This window comes from Callorhinus ursinus, unplaced genomic scaffold, assembly GCF_003265705.2.
Source record: "Callorhinus ursinus isolate GAN/ISIS: 27379988/994484 unplaced genomic scaffold, GSC_fseal_2.0 scaffold42, whole genome shotgun sequence".
Classification (NCBI taxonomy): Eukaryota; Metazoa; Chordata; class Mammalia; order Carnivora; family Otariidae; genus Callorhinus; species Callorhinus ursinus.
In genome coordinates, this window is record NW_027397104.1 from 8664694 (window position 1) to 8685434 (window position 20741).

At 41.5% G+C, this 20741-nt stretch overlaps 1 protein-coding gene across 2 annotated transcripts in view; it reads right to left on the minus strand.

Annotated features, from left to right (window-relative positions):
• The window catches only part of TEK (TEK receptor tyrosine kinase), a 92307-nt gene extending 71871 nt beyond the window's left edge, over positions 1-20436 (minus strand). Inside the window, exon 1 of one of the 2 annotated variants that reach the window (XM_073881476.1) lies at positions 20040-20436. In XM_073881476.1, coding sequence (XP_073737577.1) covers positions 20040-20091 — 52 coding nt within the window. In that variant the 5' untranslated portion in view covers positions 20092-20436. The remainder of the gene's footprint in view (positions 1-20039) is intronic. The other variant, XM_025852968.2, reaches the window with a different exon arrangement.
• Between the last annotated feature and the right edge of the window lie 305 nt (positions 20437-20741).

Here is a 20741-nt window from a genome sequence, read left to right on the forward strand (position 1 = left end):
CTCCGGTTTCCCCCCCGCTTCATTCTTGCCTTTCTTATTTTTAATTGAGATAAAAGGCTGAGCTGCATGTCTAGCCTGACACCAAATTGAACAGAGACTATAGCAGCAGGATGGAGCAAGGGAGGGGTGCATAAATTAAACTAAAACTGAAGACAAACTTCGTGTAGGAGGAAACCATGAGAATGTAAGTGCCCTGGGAATTCACAGGGGAAACCTGGTAGGAGACATGTGAATTCCACAGGGAGGGATATAAAATTCAATCTTATCTGGAAAATGTTAACAGTGGCTATCTCTGGATGGTGGTACTGTACACACAATAAAAAGATAAACATTTTTAAATAAATTCATTGGAAGGAAAGCAAATGGCTGTGCTCTGCACGCCAAGCTTTGGATTTACAGTCATGCCTCTCACTGTGGTGTGTCTACTTCAGCCTCCAGGTGCCCTGCACAGGGCTAAGCCTATCTCAAAATAGATCCCACCACAGTGAACAGCCAGGGAGGTAAGCCTTGCTGAGAAGCAGAGCCATGCAGTGTGTGGTCAGAAGCTAGGGAATCAAGCCAGCCTGTGTTTGAATCCCAGATCTGCCGTATATTACTCATGTAACACAGAACCATCCACAAGTGACTGAGTCTTCTGTGCCTCCGCTTGGTCATCTGTAAAATGGAGGGGATGATCCCAACCTCTTAGCATTTTGCTGAGGATGGCTAAATGTATAGACCTATATCATATGAAACAATTTTTTAAAAAGATTTTATTTATTTGTCAGAGAGAGAGCACAAGCAGGGGGAGCGGCAGGCAGAGGGAAAAACAGATTCCCCACTGAGCAAGGGGCCTGATGCGGGACTCGATCCCAGGACCCTGGGATCATGACCTGAGCCAAAGGCAGATGCTTTAACCGACTGAGCCACCCAGGTATCCCCATATGAAACAATTTTTGTAAATTCTATGAATGATGTGTTAAGAGTGTGTGACAATAGTGCAATAGTCAATAAACAGCGATGATGGTGATGATGATGATGATGATGGGGACTCAGGATTCCCTAAAGCTGTGAGACCAATGAAGAGAAAATAGGGTCCACTCCCCTGTAAAACAGGCACAACTCCACCCTCCTGAGGAGCGATCCTGCCTGCAGAGCCAATCACAGGGAAAAGCTCAAGTTTATAGTAGCATTTTTATCTTACAGCCAGAGAAAACAGGGTCCAGAGAGTGAGCTGCCAAATACCATCCAGCACAATAACGGTGCACTAGGACAAAGATCCTTTTTAAAATTTATTTCACACCCTTTTGGTGTCTTTTTTCCATGTAGTAACAGCCCAGAGAAGCAGCACAAACAGAGGCAAGAAATGAGCCTCCCTCAGCCTATCAGCTTCTGAAAATTCAGTCCTTCTACAGCCTGGCTTTCTGGGCTGTTGCTCAAGCCTCCATTCTCTTAATGGGTTAGATCTTCAAATGGACTTAACTTCTAGTAGGGGCCATGAAGTTTTAATCTGTGGTTTCTTTAATGACGAAATCTGACTCTATCTAAGAATGACAAACATTTATAGTCTAAGGTCACCACTGGAAAACAAGACTTACCATCTGCTTTAGGAATGTAAGTTCAAAATCCCTGGATTCTGAATTTTAAAATATGACTCATCAGCCAGAGCCCTAGATTTCAAACAGAATTTCTCATACTCCTAAGCGTGGTTCCTAAAGGAGTTAAAAACTAGATCAAATTGACTTTAGTTCTTAGATTGTACGATGTAAAATGTATTCAAAGGAAGATAACAATTTGGCTCTATTTTGTGTGCTTGAAATTAAAACTTGACTGCTGAGGTCTGTGTGACTTATTTCCAAATTTTAATGTGTGAAAGGATCAACACTCAAACGTCAATTTAAAAGGGAACACCTGTACATATTCAATAGATTTCCCAAGGACCTATTCAACTTCAGGGCTGTTGGCAGTAGATCTCACAGAGTATATGAGATGATGTTAACTCCCAATTCAAGTATATGAAATATGATTATCAATACAGTAACAGTTCATCCACCCAAAACTCTGTTTTGCAAACAAGCTTTCCCCGAACACTAACAAAAATCAGCGTTATCAAGTTCATGGCTTAAAATACATTCCCTTTACTCCTAGAAGAATCTCTCAAACCTTCAATCAACACTTTATCAGCCTTTACAGACAGACGTGATGACCTGGTTTCTAGTTTCCAGTAAATGGAAGACACTGATCAGCTTTCATATTTCAGTTTCAAAACCTGTACTTCTAGCCAGTACTGGCTGAGCCAATAAGTCCTCATGTGGGATACGTGTCTACTAAGCCCAGCTCAGGGCTATCTTTGCCCAAGCGTATCTTGTAACTTATATCAGCAGTTCGCCCACCCGCTTTTGTTTAAGCAAAGGCATCCTTTTACCAAGTGAAATATTATATAGAAGATGATGTTAACTACATAAAAGTATAGTTACCCTGATTGAAGTTGGTAAAGTAGGGCCCGAGACCAACAGGCATCGGCTCGCCTTGGCCATCTGTGCCAGCCACACAGGTGCTCCTGGCAACCCCAGAGCCCCATAAACCAAATATGAGAGCCACTAATGGGAGATCTGTAGAAAGATCAGACATGCTCTGGTAATTAGTTTGGATACAAATACTAAGGGGCAGCAGTAAGCTGAGGACACCGGCTTTTGGGTTTGGCCACATCACAGGGCCATTGTAATAACAAAGGCGGCAAAGGGGCAAGATTGCAGAGGGCACTGGGGGCTACCGTCCTCACCTTACTCCAACTCAGCTGACTGTGGCCCCTCCGGTTTACAAAGGAGATAGTGACATGGAAAGCAAAAGACACAGAGCCAGAAGGACACAGCATTTTGAAAGATGCCCTTTGACACCAGATGTTCTTGACATTCTCAAGTCTTTTGTGACCCTAAAACAAGCCATGACCCTCTTCTTCATTAATAGCAATACCTCTTCTTTATGAACAAATAATGTGTATATGACATCCCAACTCCATTTCTGATATTTACCTTCATCCTTCACACTTCCCTGAATTCTCACTTCATCCCTCAGGGTTAAGCCTAAATGATGAGAGGCAGTCCAGGGGTAAGAGGAAAGTATTTGTTCCAGGGCTTGGTTGATTATAATACAGCAGCATCCAAAGACCTGGCTTAAGAGCTCCTGGGTGGCTCAATCCATTAAGCATTTGTCTTCGGCTCAGATCATGATCTCAGGGTCCTGGGATGGAGCCCTGCGTCAGTCTCCCTGCTGAGGAGATTCTCCCTCTCTCTCTGTCCCTCTCCCCAATGGTCCTCTCTCTTCCTTTCTCAAATAAATAAATAAAAATCTTAAAAAAAGAAGAAGAAGAAGAAGAAGACCTGGCTTAGCTCTGTTCCTTCACTTTGTATGGCCCTTCTGGTTTATGATCAATGATTCTGTGGTTGAGTCCCCTTTTTACCCTCTCTCAGTTCCCATCATAAAAGGGAGCCTGCAAAACTGGGTTTATGCTTTAAGACAATAATTAACAGATGTTTAAAACCAAATAATCAAATCTGTATTTCTCTGTCTGCCTCTCAGTCTGTCTCTTAACAATTCTCTCTTGATCTCTTTGTAAATATGTTATTTATATATTTATGTTATTTTATATTATTTATATATTAAAATGTATTTAATATATTTGTATATTAAAAGAGTATACAATTCATTTATATATTAAAATGTTTTTCTGCATATCCAAATTTTTCAAAAGGAACATGAATTATTTTTGTCAACATTTTTTTGGGTAAGATTTTATTTCTTTCTTTGACAGAGAGAGAGAGACAGCAAGAGCAGGAACACAGCAGGGGAGTGGGAGAGGGGGAAGCTGACTTCCCGCAGAGCAGGGAATACATTTTGATGTATATCCTTTATTTTTCCCCCAGAGAACATACAAAAAGGAACTGCAGAAACCAACATATACAGTTCTTTCCTAGGTTAAAACAGAACACTTTCATATCCTAAATTTTTACTTAACCTTACAACATTTTAAATTTTCTAACAATTTGCTTTACATTGCTAAGTTTCTATCTAAAGAGCTACAGTGTATGAAAACATACTCATCTCACCAACCCCCGCCATGTAGTCTTGAATATTCCCACTTGGTTTTTAATCTTTGCCAGTTTGATATAGAAAAATAGTATCTTATTTTGATTTTACTTTATTTTTTTAAGATTTTATTTATTTGACACAGAGGGAGGAAGGGAGAGAGAGAAAGAGAACACAAGCAGGGGGAGCTGCAGGCAGAGGGAGCTGCAGGTAGAGGGAGAGGGAGAAGTAGACTCCCCACTGAGCAAGGAGCCTGATGCGGGGCTCATTCCCAGGACCCAGGGATCATGACCTGAGCCAAAGGCAGATGCTTAACCGACTGAGCCACCCAGATGCCCTTTGATTTTACTTTAATTTAGAGAGTGAACTTTTTCACAAGCCTATTAGCCATTTATATTTCCTCCTCCGTGAATTATTTGTTCCTCTTTTTCTGTTGATGTTTTTGACTTTTTCTATTGATTTCAATGAGCTTCTTTTATGAAAATACTTTAGTCTCTTATATGCCATATTTGTTTCAAGTATTTTTGTCATTTTTTCTTTGCCTTTTAATTTTGCTTATTGTTAAATTAAGAGTTTAAATATTTATGTAGCTAAGTGTATTGATTTTTATTTTTGTGGCTTCTTCCACTGTTTTTAAACTTAAGAAGTCTTTCTCCATATGAAATGTCAGTAAATATCCACTTCCATCTTCTTTTGATGGCTTGATTTCTTACATTTACTCTTTAGCCCATTTGGAATTTATTTTGGTGTGTGGTAACAGATGGATTTTTTTAAAACAGTTCTTTTTTCTAAACAGAAAACTAATTTTCCCAGGACTGTTATTCCTTTCCCCACTGATTTGTATCCTTTACAGATAATAAAATTTTATACAAACTTATGTCTGGTTCTGGCTTTTTTAGTCTGTTAATCTGTGTCTCCAGACTCTCGTACTGTACTCCACTGTTACTATAAGTATTGTACTCTGCCTTAAGATCCAATAGAGTTATTCCCCAAAATTATTTTTTCCCCAGAATTTTCTCAGCTGCTCCTTCTGCTTATTCCTTGAGATAAAATTCACATTTTAAGTTTCAAAAATAGTATCATTGGAAATTTTGATGAGAATTATTAGGAAGAAATGTTCAGAACTTAATGTGATGAGAATTACAAAACCTTGCTGTGAAAGGTGTAAGAAAATGACAATAAGTAAAATTACCTATCACTTTTGAGGAGGAAAACATTACAAAAATGTCTCCTTTCCCCAAATTATCAGTTTAGTAGAAATCTATTCATTTATTAAATATCTAATGTGGCTAGGGCCCGGACTAGGCTCTTGAAAAACTGTAGCAACCGGGGCGCCTGGGTGGCTCGGTTGTTAAGCGTCTGCCTTCTGCTCAGGTCATGATTCCAGAGTGCTGGAATCGAGTCCCGCATCCGGCTCCCTGCTCTGTGGGACTCCCACTCCCCCTGCTTGTGTTCCCTCTCTTGCTGTGTCTCTCTGTCAAATAAATAAATAAAATCTTTAAAAAACAAAACAAAACAAAACTGTAGCAACCATGGGTCATGTGTCCAAGATGAGAAAATATCAGGGGTAAGTGGCAGTAATAGGGAGTGGTAACTCATCTGGGACCTCGTACATCTTTATTGCTTATGCCAAAATATGCAGAAAATATTTTACGGAGTGAATATTTGGATAAGTGGAGAATGAAGCATAGAGTAAAAATTCCCCAAAGCCATGCTGGAGTCACAATACAGGGCTCCTGCTAAGATTCCAGAGGAGAGGGGGCTGGATAACTAGCTGGCCTTTCATTTGCTGAGTGGTATGTGCAAGCGGGACTGAAAATGGAATGGCCTGGAACGGTACAGTGGAGGAAGGGAGGAGAAATCAGGAGACTGGGAGCTGGAGATGAACTTTGCCAGAGAAAGAGAGAGATGTCTACTTGTGAACTTAGTACGCTCTGCACACTGTACAATACAAAGCATCTTTCCCTTCCACCCACTGAAAAGTCTTACTAACACTATGGAGTCAGATTGTTTCATGTGTGTTTGGTGTCTCAGAGTGCTGGGTCTTGCCTCTAGATCAATGTGGGCGAAAAGAGGACTGCTGAAGGACATCCTGTCAAGTTAGACTGCACGGTACAGTGCTGGAGGCAGAAAGCCCTCCACCCTGGAGCCACAACCTGGTAGCCGTCTGTTATCCCACCATGTTTCCATGTCTGCTCATCAGAAATGCCTTTCTGAAAGCCCCATTCCCATCAGTGGAGCGGACTGTCCCAGAAGGAACCCATTTCTCTCTCTCCTGTGCTTGTCCTCTACATCTATGGATACTTTATTACCACCTGAGTTTAGTCAATTGTATCAACAGTCTATCCTCCTTATTTGTTGATTCTGTACCTGTCAATGTGCCTACAGTTTATTTATAACTTCAAAATCAATCCCCGTGGTGGCTTCCCAGTCATGAGAACGCATGGCAGAGCAGGAAAATGCCGAGTCCTCAGATGCACATGTTGCCAACTGTAAATCAGTATCCTCCTTACGGTATATTTAGTGCTATTTTTTCACATTTTTTGTGGTTTTAATTGGTTATTTCACCATTTAAAATGACCCCTAGGGGATCGTAGGTGGCTCAAGCATCTGCCTTCAGCTCAGGTCATGATCCTGGGGTCCTGGGATAGTGTCCCATGTCAGGCTCCCTGCTCAGCCGGGAGCCTGCGTCTCACTCTGCCCCTCCCCCTGCCTGTGCTCTCTCTCTCTCAAATAAATAAAATCTCTTTTAAAAAATGACCCCAAACAAATCAAAAGCACATCATAATACAGTCAATGATATTAGAATAGTGATGTAATAGGACGGATGGCAGTTGTACTTGTGATGAACACAACATAATGTATCAGTATGTCACATCACTGTGTCCTACACCTGAAACTAATGTAACATTGTGCGCCAATTGTACTCAACAAAAAAAAAAAATTGTTTTTTTTTTAAGATTTTACTTATTTGACAGAAACAGTGAGAGAGGAAACACAAGCAGGGCGAGTGGGAGAGGGAGAAGCAGGCCTCCCGCAGAGTGGGGAGCCAGCCCAACGTGGGGCTCGATCCCAGGACCCTGGGATCATGACCCGAGCCAAAGGCAGACACCCAATGACTGAGCCACCCAGGCGCCCCTCAAAAAAAATTTTTTAAGACAAACCCAAAAGATTGAAAAAATGAAATGGCCCAAGTTTAGTGTCGAAGTGCCGTCCAGCGTTCCGAAGCATGAGAAAGGGGTGATGTGCCCCAGGAGAAAATCCGTGTGTTAGGGAAGCTCTGTTGAGACAGTCCTTAGTGCTGTTGGCCATGACTTCCATGCTAATCAATCAGCCATATGCACTAAATGATTTGCCTTTAAATAGAAACACACACAAAACTAGGTGTATCCATTGGTTGACAAAAATCTTGCGACTTGGGGCGCCTGGGTGGCTCATTCGTTAAGCGTCTGCCTTCAGCTCAGGTCATGGTCCCAGGCTCCTGGGATGGAGCCCCGCATTAGGCTCCCTGCTCCGTGGGAAGCCTGCTTCTCCCTCTCCTACCCCCCTGCTTGTGTTCCCTCTCTCACTGTGTCTCTCTGTCAAATAAATAAATAAAATCTTTTTTAAAAAAATGTTGCAACTTACCTGAATCTAACCCTTGCCTGAATCTAACTCACCATGAATAGTGAGAATCTACTGCAAGTCCATCTGCAAGTCACACCCCACCAGCAGCCTCCTTAGCAGTAGAGACTTCATTTTATTTATTTTTACATCTGCTGACCCAGGGTGGGGCACAGAGAAGGAGCTCAAGAAATGTTCATAGAATAGAATAGGCTGGGAAGGAATGAGATGTTGAAATGGGATGGAATGGAATAGAGTAACATTTACACAGGTTCTTAGCAGAAGGGTGCTCTTAGGAACATAGGAAAACATAAGAAATAATAATGATAGCTGATGTTTATTGAGCTTTTTTTTATGAACCTACACTTGCTAAGCATTTAATCTACTTATATCATGTAATCCTCACTACTCTTTAGAGAGGGTGTCATGGTCTCCATTCTGCAGAAAGGAGAAAAGACTTGTCCAAGGTCACACAGCTGTCCCATTGAGCAGGGCTCCAGCCCAGATCCATCTGCCCCATAGTCTGTGCTCATAACCACCTGGGTAGGGTGAAAATGTGGGCTTGGCAGGTGTGATAAGCCATGAGTTCCATCAGAAAATGATCTCTAGGAGAGGAAAAGAGGTTCTCTAACAGAAGTTCAGCTCTCCCCAGCCTTAATGGGAAGACAGTGATGCAATTAATGGTGATTTTTTTTTTCTCCCTGGCTGGCAACAACACTGTTTTGTTTGTTTGTTTGTTTGATTCCAGAAGCATCTGGCAGAATGCATGTATTACTTATGGTGGAATCACACTTTGCTGATGGCTTATGTACTCTAGAGTCACTCAGTGGTCAGGGCTGTGTCCAGGCCTGCTGGAGATTACTGCAAGCCTCTAGATGTGGCTGAGCTTCTGCAGCTGTTGTGTGTTTCTGGCTCCAGTTCCACACCTCTTGGCAGACTATTTGTGTGAAAAGCACTGCTGACTCTGGGGGTGAGTTACACAGGGGAAGGGGGCAGGGAGGGCCGGGTGGCGCAAAGCAAGCCAACCCTGCCAGGGGCCTTACAGCTGGGTCCACTGAGCATTTAAAAGACAAAAGAATTTTTAAGTGGGGGCTCTAACTTAAACTGCATAGGTAGTTCGACTCTACAGTACATGCATTTAAGCTCTAATTTCTATTGCCTTCCACATTCTCTGTTTAAAGGAAGAAACTTAGCCTCTAATGAGCTGAGTGGGTTTGAGCAAAGTGCTGAGCCTCAGTGTTGGCATCTGTAAAATGGGAAAGTTGAATCAAATCAGTATTTCTTAAGGTACCAAATGTTAGCTCCATGAGATACTCAAAAAATAAAAATAAGGGATTCTAGGATTCTCCTGGACTTGGTAGACCACTTGGTAGGACCACTGCGCCAATGTTTCTTCAAACATTCTATTCCCGATTTTCATGCTTTTTTCTCTGCCTGGAATTCTCTACTCCTCACTACCACTCCTGATTTTCCACAAAGCATAATCCTATTCATCCTTCTCAAATGTCACCTTCTTGAGGAGACCATCCCCCCCCCCATTTTCCATGCTCCCAATGTCGGCCTCCAATAAAGCAGAGCTTTTCACCCAGCAGACCACAGGGCAGTGGAGGTCATGTGCCTCTCTTAACCATCTTTCTAACTGCAATGCCTAGCAGATTCCCAGGACATGGACAGGGCTCAGAAAAAGCTAGCTTGAATGAGTGGAAATAACTGACCTACCCATTCCTCCCCTGGTTGACGATGCCTACTGGCTTGCTGGCTGACTGCTGGGCCTATTTTGATGGATGCCCAGTATGCCCAAGGGGGTAAACTAGGTGTCTGTGATTTATTAACAAATGTCCATTTTCCAGGTTTACTGGGAAAAGATTAGAGTCCTAGATAGTCCTTTGAGACAGGTTGATCACTATAGACCCTTTCACTTTGTTCATCTCACTAGGATAGTATTAATTATACACCAAGTTACTTTTCTATTTTTTACTTGGACACATCTAGTTCTAAAAAGGATTAGCTAACTCATTCAGTTAGAGCAGTGTCTCCCAAACTGTATAAGTTATGTATCATAATCATGATTCTTGCTGACTGTACATGCTGCTTGTACAATTATTCTATTAACCATTCTCTTTAACTCATGTTTTCTTAGCTTTGTATTAAGAATATTCAAGAAATTATATGATTGCTATACATATACATGCATCTATTTATACTTACATATAAAAATAAATAGATAATTCTAAAATATGCTTCCAAGAACCGCATCAAATCATTTTTTCAGGCCAGCAGTAATATATACAGTACACTTAGGGAAGCAATGGCTGGAACATTTAACCCAATGCAAAACCATTTATTAAAGTGTTTCTCTGCCAGCCAGTATACTATGTCTGGTGCTGAGAATATTGAAATGCCAAACACAGCTCCCAGCCTGTGGACAAAAGCAACAATGAAACTGTTAATCGTGATTTAATGTTCTAAGTACCATGACAGAGGCAGGCATAAGGGTGCCTGCATGTCTTATATAAGGCTCCTCAGGATGTCTGCAGGGTCCGGTGTCCATAGCAGTGGCCAGCATGATAACATAGTCTAGCATAGTTCTATTCCCCTAGTCCCTCACTGCTCCCTCAGGTCACTTCCCAAATAATCTACCTACACATGTGCCTTTGCCTCAGGCCACATTTCTGATGGACTCTCAGGCAAAGGCAGGCCCAAACCCATGCAAGAAGGTTAAAGAAGACGTCTTTGAAGACATGACACCGGAGATAAACCTTGAAGCATGAGTAAGTCAGATGAAGAAGGGAATGCGAAGAGGGCATTCTAGGCAAAAGAAAGAGCATACACAAAGGCACGGAGGCTTGAAAGTGTATCTTTAGAAACCACAAAGAGCCTGGTATGGCTGAAATACACCTCCAATATAGCATGAGGGACTGAGAATTCCAAGAGTCTGGTGAGGTAAGCAAAGACGGGCTCCTGAAAAGGCGTTGATTATAACCGACAGCTCCTATCACCCTGCCCTCTGATTCTCAAGAGGCAGCAATGAGTAGTAAAATAGGTGGACATTTAAAGCAACCCCGGAAGATGAGAAAGTGCTTTCTAGATGTGAGGGTACTAGACACAAAGAGGAATTAAGAGTAAGAGCAGGAGTAATTGGAGCGAAGACAGTGGTGAAATGGGAGAAGAGCTACACACGCACACACTCACTCTTAATTTAGATGAGTCCAAAAATCCAATAATGATCTTAGTCAAAAATGAGGCCTGCCCTCACGCAGGGAGATGTGCTTTGAAAAGACTGGCATAAAGCAATGTAAGAATCTCTAGCTTCATTTATAAGCAAACATTTAAGAGCATCTGATTTTTTGGAGTGCTTATCATGTACCAACACTGTACTAAGTATCTTAAGTAATATTTCTTTTCAAATCTTTCCCAAAACCACACGAAGAAGTATTGTCATCAGCCTCATTTTCCAGGAACCAGCCTGAGGTGACCATGAAACAGTTAGAAGACTGTACAGCGAAGAGTTTAAAAGACTCAGAATTTGGGGTCTGGTCATCTCAGTTTAACTCTTGTCTCTATCACTTTCTACTGAAACCATGGGGTCACTCAGGACTATTCACTTTCAAGACACAGAAACAAATTCAAAATAGTGGAAGAAAATGAAGGTGACTGTCTCCCATAACTGGAAGGTACAGGGGTGGGTCTCTGATCTAAAACCACCGGACTTGGGGCACCTGGGTGGCTCAGTCGTTAAGCTGAGGACTAGTCCTGGGATCGAGCCCTGCGTCGGGCTCCTGTCATGATCCTAGAGTCCTGGGATCGAGCCCTGCGTCGGGCTCCCTGCTTTGTGGGGGCCTGCTTCTCCCTTTCCCACTCTCCCTGCTTATGTACCCGCTTTCGCTATCTCTCTCTCTCTGTGTCAATAAATAAAATCTTAAAAAAAAAATGAAAGCAAAACCACTGGACTCACCACTCCAAAAATCGCAGAGCTCCAGTCATGGTTCTGTTCTCTCTGTGCAAATGAACTCATCTCTCCTGCCCAAGACCAGCTTCTTTCAACTGTACAAGGAAGCTGGTAGCTCTGGGTGTTCAGCATCCTCACTGGAGAAAGAATCTCATGCTCACGAATTCCCAGAGAAAAAGTCTAACTGGCCCTATTGGGTCATGCATCCTCCATCTGAACCAACTGCTGCGGTGGTCAGATGAGTGGTACACTCTGCAATCAGTGATTGGCAGTCCCATCAGGGTCACATGGAGGGAAATAATGACAGCTCTTGAAAAATAGGGATGCTACCCCAATGTTCATAGCAGCAACGTCCACAATAGCCAAACTGTGGAAGGAGCCGACATGCCCTTCAACAGATGAATGGATAAAGAAGATGTGGTTCATATATACAATGGAATATTACTCAGCCATCAGAAAGTATGAATACCCACCATTTGCATCGACATGGACGGAACTGGAAGGAATTATGCTAAGTGAAATAAGTCACGCAGAGAAAGACAATTATCATATGGCTTCACTCATATGTGGAACATAAGGAATAGCAATGAGGACCATAGGGGAAGGGAGGGAAATCTGCAGCGGGAGAGATCAGAGAAGGAGATGAATCATGAGAGTCTATGGACCCTGGGAAACAAACTGAGGGTTACAGAAGGGTGGGGGGATGGTGTAATAGGGTGATGGATATTAAGGAAGGCACATGTTGTGATGAGCACTGGGTGTTATATGCAATTAATGAATCATTGAACACTACATCAAAAACTAATGATGTACTATACAGTGGCTAACTGAAAAGGAAAAAAAAAGAAAAAAAAAAGAAAAATAGGGATGCTAGGCAGTCCAAAATAATGGATGTCTATTAATTTTCAACCTTGGGCAAGTTGCTTTTTGAGCCTCAGTTTTACCACCTATTTAAAAAATAGTATTATCGGGCGCCTGGGTGGCTCAGTTGGTTAAGCGACTGCCTTCGGCTCAGGTCATGATCCTGGGGTCCTGGGATCGAGTCCCACATCAGGCTCCCTGCTCAGCAGGGAGTCTGCTTCTCCCTCTGACCCTCTTCCCTCTCGTGCTCTCTCTCATTCTCTCTCTCTCAAATAAATAAAATCTTTAAAAAAATAAAAATAAAATAAAAAATAAAAAATAGTATTATCTATTGTGCAGGTTGTTGTGAGTTATTAAAAACCCTATTAAGTACTTGGCACATAGACATTCAATCTATGGTAGTAATTTTTGTTATCTGGTACTATTATTGTTTTGTGGTTGTTTTTGACAGAGGGATCGGAATTTGAAGCCCATCCCAGATTCCCAGATGTCTAAAGCAGTCCTCTCCCCAGGGCGGAGTCCCCTTTGGCTCCGCAGCCAGACGCCTTGCACAACCCAGGCCCTGTGTGCCAAGGTTAAGCTGGTTCACCATCTGACGGCCGCAGAGCCGTGAGTGCCTCCCCAGCCCCAGCAATGTCAATACTGCCTTCCTGACTCCGCCTATTGTATCTGGAGAAAAGTGGCCGAGCATTGTCTTCCAGCACTCCCCCCAGGAAGCATGATATCACCCTCTAACAAAAGCGGGAAAGCTGACAGATCTGCTGAGATGGGTGTGACCTCCACATATACCTCACTGGTCAAGCCCCGAGCAAGGGCAGTGGCCAGCAGAAAGCTAACAGCCGCCACCCACAATGTCTGTCATCTGGCTGCCGGACCGGCTCCCTTGTTACATCCATACCATGTCCAACAGGGAGCCACCGGACAGAAGGAATGCACCCCCTCTAATCAGCGGATGTGTTGAAAAGAGTCAGGACTCTGTCCATCTGGCAGACCCATGTTCCCACACCTGCCCCTGTAGCCTTGGGAAAGAAACACGGAGAGAAGGATGGTCAGATTCTTGAAGGGACAAGAGGCGGTAGTGGAGGGATAGGATGCAGAGGAAAGCAGGCATGGCTCAAGCTAAAAAATATTCTGCACGTGTGCTAGGAGTTAAGGAATAGTCTGGCCAGACTGGTGGGCATTGGGTTATCAGTTCAAAATTCCAGAAATAAGGGAGGCATCTTTAGACATTCCCTTTCCTGAAGGCTGGGAGTCATGCCAACTGATGCTCCGACATCCCTTCCAGTTCTGGTCCATAATGTAATGAGTGCTGCTGGTGTTCTGTAAAACAACACACCTGTAATCTGGTGCCCCCATGTCAAGCGCAGAGGCTGTCGCTCTGCTGCCCCCATCCTACTCTCCTCCTCTGAAAACGCTCTTCTTCCTTAGCTACCACCACACCAATTCTCTAGAATTCCAGAAAAATCTGATTGGATTTGCTTCTTCTACCAATTCCCGTGACTGCTTCTTCATAGAACCCTTGGCTACTTCTTTTTTGTCCCTTCACTTAATTTTCATACACATCCATGGCCATGGCTTCACTTCCCATAAACCAAGGATGCTTGTGTCTCAAGCCCTTGCCCAATCTCCTTCATCTAAGCTCAGACCCAGAGAGCCCTTTACATGGAACCTCAACATGAACATGTACAAAATAATGATTGGCACCATCTCAGCTCATCTCCAATCAGTTCCTTCTGCCACATTTCCCAGCACCATGAATGGCACCACCATTACCCAAACCAGAACCATGGAGCAATACTTACTCACCCTGCTGTCACTCAATCTCCCATATGTAACCCATTACCAATACTTACAGTTTCACCTCCTGAACACTCTCAACCCCCCTGTCCATCCAGGCCTTCCTTCCTGGAGTTTTGAAAAGACACATTCATTATTAGTCTGTGCCTACACTCCCTGCCAGGTCAACCCATCTTCCATACTATTGTCACAGTGAATTTTCCAAGATATAAATCACCTATGATAGGACAAACACCATACTAAATTTCAACATGTACAGAATGAGGTACAAGTTACTTAAAATGGTCTACAAGGTCCTTCCCTTTCTGACCCCAACCTTAATTCTCCATATCCACCGTACATTCCAGCCTTATTTGACTTCCTTGAACTTGCCCTGTTATTCCACACTCCCTGCTCCCTCTAATGGGAAGTACTTTCTTCCCTTTTCCTTTTTATAGTCTTAGTTTTCAAATCCTTTGGCTGTGAGCCATTTATAACTACAATTGGCAATAATTGGCAATATCCACATCTATTTAGGAATTCTTGCAAAGTGAGGAAAATCTAACCTACAGATTGTTGTCAAATTTTATTCATTTTATTCATGCTATATTCAGTAACTAATGAAATTGACATTCTATGTTTTTAGACATTTAATTTAGATTTCAAAGTTTCATTTCTTACTATTGGAGCCACTAATAGTTTTTGTAGCTCTTGAAAAGCTTGATTTTGTATGTATCCCTATGGTATCATTTATCACAACATCATATAACTCATCGGCCTCTAGTCCTCTTTCCTACTATAGTGTGAATTTAGCAAGGGAGAAAAAAAATGACTCGTCCTTTTTTGCGTTCCTGGTATCCAGTACAGTATTTGGCTTAAAGTAAATCCTCAATATGTCTTCACTGACTAAAATGATAGTTGACTAAAGGAATGAATAAATGAATCAACAAAAAGCAGGCAATAACTCAAAAGTCTATTGAATAAAAAGCCTATATATCTTTTGGGTGATATTCAACAATAGTACAATATCTAATATTGGGTAAAGGCCAGGTTAGATCCATTTTCATGAACTATTTTTATGTTTTTATATAAATATGTATTTATATAAGTATTTTTATGTTTCACACCTAAGGGAATAAGGGAATTTTCTTTTGACCTTATTCACATATTTAACATAAGATTTGAGCAAATACCTCTTGCAGTTTATATGAAATTGCTTACTGTTGTCACATTATTTGTTATTTTTGTCATTATTATTATTATTTCAATGTGACTAAAATCCTTTCTACAACATTCCCTCTTTCTTTCAGGCCTGCTAGGTCATGTTAATAATTTCTTATTAGGCCATATTAAACTCTATCCAATAAAGAATATTGAACATCAAATGCATGAACTATCGAGAATAAAAAAGAAGTAGTATCTGTTGTCAAAAGTGTTAAAGGCTAATGGAGCTAAATCTATGTGCCCAAATCACAAAGACACAGCCTATATAGTAAGGGAACTCCGGATTAGGGGAAGATCATGAGGCAAAGTTGGCCTAGGCAGGTTGAGTTGAACTGTGTTTGCAGCGTAGGCATGGAGAGTGTCCTTTCCAAATGGATGGAAGAGCATGAACAAGAGCCAAGAGGAAAGAGTGCATAGATTGTAGAGATGGGCCTGATTGAATGCAAAGAGCCTAGAGCAAGGATGAATGGGGAGGTGAGGGGAAGCACTGGATAATAGCCCACATGGAGAGATACAAACATAAAATTTATGGAATTAGATTATGTTGAGGTCTTTTAGAAGGAGAGTGCTTCTATGAGCAGTAAGTGACTCCCCTACCTGCTGGAAAATATTAGACCAGTCTTGAACTAGCACAGAGGTCCTCATAGAAACACTTCTTTTTTTTATTATTATACTAGCTTCATTTATTAAGGAAGTTCTTACGGGCTAAGCTCTCTACTTGCCTCACATGATGCTCATAAGGACTTTGGGAAATGGGTCCTCTCATCCATAAAAGATGAGGAAAGAATGGCTTCGAGAAATCAAGTAACTTTCCCATGGTCATCTAATTTGAGCTTCACCCCAGGTCTGTGATTTCACAATCCATACTCTTTACTCTTTCTCCTGCATTCTTGATTAGCTCCACCTCAGTCCCCTCAAGCAGTGGCTTCAGAAAAGTCATCATAGCACATGTATACCTATGCTTTTTTTCTCTTAAGGCATGTTGATTGAGTTAAAATTCAGGAAACACACCCAGTGTGGTTTCACTGGGCAAAGATGTTGATGCTTTTCTGAATTCTTCTCCACCTGAGTGATCAGGGAGGAGGCACAAACAGTAAAATGAAAGGGATATAAAAGGGAAGTGGAGTAACCATCACGCTCCACATTCTTCAGTGATCCTGCTAGATGATCACCCAATCTATGCCTCAACACTCTCCACTGTGGGAGCTCACTCTTCATGGGGATGATGATCCAATATTTAGAAGGTTTCCATCAATCAAGCCAAACTACCTTCATCCCTGTATCCTAGATCTGGCAAAATACCATGTCCATCTATGGTGTTTTCTCTATGGAAACCCTTAAAAATTTCATCTCTTTTCATCTGGCTAAATATTTTTCTTAAAGTACTTACCTTCCTGCTTGCCCACTGTGTTTGCTGTCAAATTTCTCACTGTCTTCAGTGTTTAATGGATATTCTCTGAGCAGTAAAGTGACTACCATTTCTAATGTGGACCTTATATTTCTACAAAAGTGAACTGTTGCAGCTTATATATTACATTTTAGTAAGCAGAGCACATGTTGACACCTATGAATTGTGTGTATCACCAAAATGTAGGTGTTATTCCTTAGAACTTTCAACAAATCAAGACTCTCTTACACTGAACATACATACATTTTTTGAAACCAAACTTATAACTTCACATTCATCTATTTTGAAATGCTATCTTTTGGGTTTGGTCCATTTATCCACCTTAGAGAAATCATCTGAAGCCAGATTCTGTGCTCTCACCAATAAGCCATCTACAGGGAATAAGCAGGTTATACAGTCACACACATATCTTTTTAGACAAATTTATAATGTCAGAAAAATTTGGAGCCCACCCAATGAATCTCCCAGAAGACATAGCACAGTCTTCTGAAATGGACTTGGATGAGTCCTTCCCTCCTCGAGGGATGTCTTAAAAGAACTAGAACTCTAGCAGGAAGCTCTCCCAGCATAGAGCTGAAAAGGAAATGCTGACATTTCTAACAAAGACAATGCTTAGTAGGGAGCATCTGTGGAGAAAGCAAAACTCCTCCCTGTGAGAATAATTCCCAGGTGTGTCTCTGGTCCCAGCTTCTGGACCTCCACCCTTGATTACTCACACCCGATACAGCCTTCCAAGACCAGCCCTAATGAGAAGGTTCCATCTGGGACCACTTTCCTGACCTTGGAACCGAATTTCCACTGTCTTTCCAGACAAGATATCCACTATTAGAGATAATGGTTGTTATTTAAAATGTCAAATGAAACAGGAAAGAGATATGAAAGCACACTACTAGAGACTTCCCACTGGGTCAGTGTTGATCATATAGGACATACTATGATAAAGCACAAAGAATAATTTGTTTTATTTTGTATTTCTGCATATACAATTCTTTAGATAGAACAGCCTGGTTTGGTGAGGGTGGGAGAGTAGGGAAAAGCTAGTGTGTTTATTAGAACTTGTTTGTAATTTGGCCATTCCCCTCAATTGGGAGGGGAATGTACCAGAATCTAGGGAAGTCTTCTGAAAATTATATACGTTTTCCAACTCCTTATGGGTCAGTATCTGCCACCCAGAGCCACTTTTATTGAGGCAAATGTGACATATTGTTTCAGTCTTATATGTTCAGAGAAAAAAGGAATCAGAAAGAACCCACTGGAATAGAGAGAGAAACGCATAAGCCGTAAGTCCCTTGCTCCATTACTGTAGTCTACCAGTGGAGTTTGGTGTAAAGAATGGGCTCCTATACTTGTAGACATGATCATGCTGGATTCTTGTTGCAATTCCCAAGTGTTGTGTATCCATGTCCATGAAGAGCTATACTGGGAAAGTAAGTTAGGATTCCTATACAACAGACCTACCCCAGAAACCAACCTTGCTAGTGTCACCCTTCCTTTTCAATAGGAGCATGAAATCCCTCTCCTTGGGCCTCTCCCTGTTGAAGTCAGGGCTTTTTTTCCAGGGAACTAAGGTCTAAACACAGAGCAACTATTTCAGCCACATAATTTTTTTTTGCCTGATTTTATGTCTAAGCCTATCCTGCAAAGTGCCATGACATAGTCACTTTGAGGGAAAAAAAAAAAACTGAATTAAAACTGTGTGTGTGTTTGCATGTGTGTGCACACAGGTGATTTAATTTATAAAGTATCTCAGAGCAACTGTAGCCCCCTGGGCTTTGATGACTATAATCCCTGGTGTAGAATAGTTCCAGATTTCATGTTACTGATAAATATGTCACACAGAAAATAAAGCAAAGTAATTATGCAATCATGATAATTATTTGTTTTAAAAGTGCCTATTACTGGAGAAATCAACATTTCTATGTTAATATAAGTAATTTGTACAAAACATTGAAACCATTTCAGCAATTTATATTATACATTCTTAGTCTTAAAAATATTATTAAATCCTCAATATAACTGGGTGTTGAAAACAAACTGAAAAGCTATAGACAAATTACATGCAATTCTCTTATCTTGTTGGATTAATTTTTTGAATATTTAATATATTTCAAACATACAGAAAAAGATGAAAATAATGTAACACATACTTATGTATGTTCGGGTCAATTTCTACTAACATATTATAGACTGCACCATTGAATTCAGCACATTTTCCCAATTTGATTTCCACTATCAATTCTATTTTCGTTACAATAATTAGAATGTTTGCAAACTAAAAGGGAGAGCATGCTGGCGATTAGAGTTGTGATCTGCACTTCAGGTTTTAGTAACACTCTCAGCCAGTGTCCCACAGGGTGAGTGAACATAAGAGGAATGCCACTATCTGGAGAACCTGAGCAACAGACATACGAGATCTAAAAACATCCAAGCCCACCATTCCTTAGCTCTACTACAGCTTTCGATACTCTCCTGTGCCTACGGATCAGGGTAACTGCCCCAACTTTCAGCCCATTGGGCCAATAAAGACTATAAATTACTACATGACAAAAATTTTTAAAAAACTAACAAAAATTATATAGCCCTGACCGCAGCCCTAAGGAAAAAAGAAAAAAAACAAAAAGCCTAGCCTTTGACTGTTTCAATTAAAATAGGATGTGGATATGAAATCCTTATAGAAAAGCATTTTTGTTCTCATTTAAAAATGACAATCTGCACATTGCCATTAAGTGGGCCCCATAAGTCTCTGCATGACTTTCATTTTTAAAAAAATTATGGAAAACTTTTTTTGAAGCAGGTAAAACGGGGTTTCTTATTTTTTTTTAAATAAGGAAACAATCCCAAATGAAGAGCAGTAAAATAATGTATCATAGTAAGTGAATCTCTACAAAGTGACCTGATCAGTGCTCATAGAGTCTGGAAACACAGGTGACAATTATGCAGGAGTGAAACTCTAGAAAAATCAGTTCAGTGCCATAAAGACATTGCATTTTAATCCCCACATAGATTAAATGGAAAGTCATAGAGAAACGGTGCCTATATGCCACAGCTGCCCCTTGTTAACCCGCACTAACAGCTAGTGAGAGAGCCCAGAATCACCAACTCTGTTAAAAAAAAAAAAAAAAACTAAATTAAAAAAACAAAGCCAAACCTTACCAGAAAGGAGCAAGCTGACTCCATAGAGAACTAAGCCGGCTAAAGAGTCCATGCTTCCCCAAATCTCTCCATCCAGTTTCCGCAGATGTGCATGAGGTCCCAAGGATCCTTTCAAACACACAGAGGTTTGTGACTTTCCATTCGCATGTTCTACTAGGTCTTGTTTACAAGTCAGAGGCAAGAAGGAACAGCATAGAAGCGGGCTGTAACAGTCTCATTTCTGTCTGAGCGCAGGGAGTTTTAAGTTCCTTTTTCCTGTTTCCTTTGTAGATTAGGATGGGAAAGGCTGTATCTTAAAGGCATTTGGTATCAGCAGGGCTGGGGCCACTGCAAGCCCTATCCATCTTGCAATTCATCAAAACACTTCTCTATTGCTGTTGCTTCTGCTGTTGCAGGGGTAGAGGAATTTTTGTTGGAAGTGTGGGTCCTGGTCAGCGTTTTCAGGAACAATAGGTATCCTCTCATAGGGGGGAAACAGAATAACAGACCTCCACCTATGGATGGTATGCGGTGATGACCAGCCCTTCTCGGCCTCCAACAGCAACACCACCCCCCCGCCCCCCCGGGTCCACCTGGGATCCCTGACAGAGGGGCTTTCGGGTATGGGGCGGGGAGGAGTTTTTGCTTTTGTTTTCTCATTTTAACCCACATGGTTTGAATTGGGAAAGGAAGGTTTCCATGATGAGAGAACACAACCCAAAG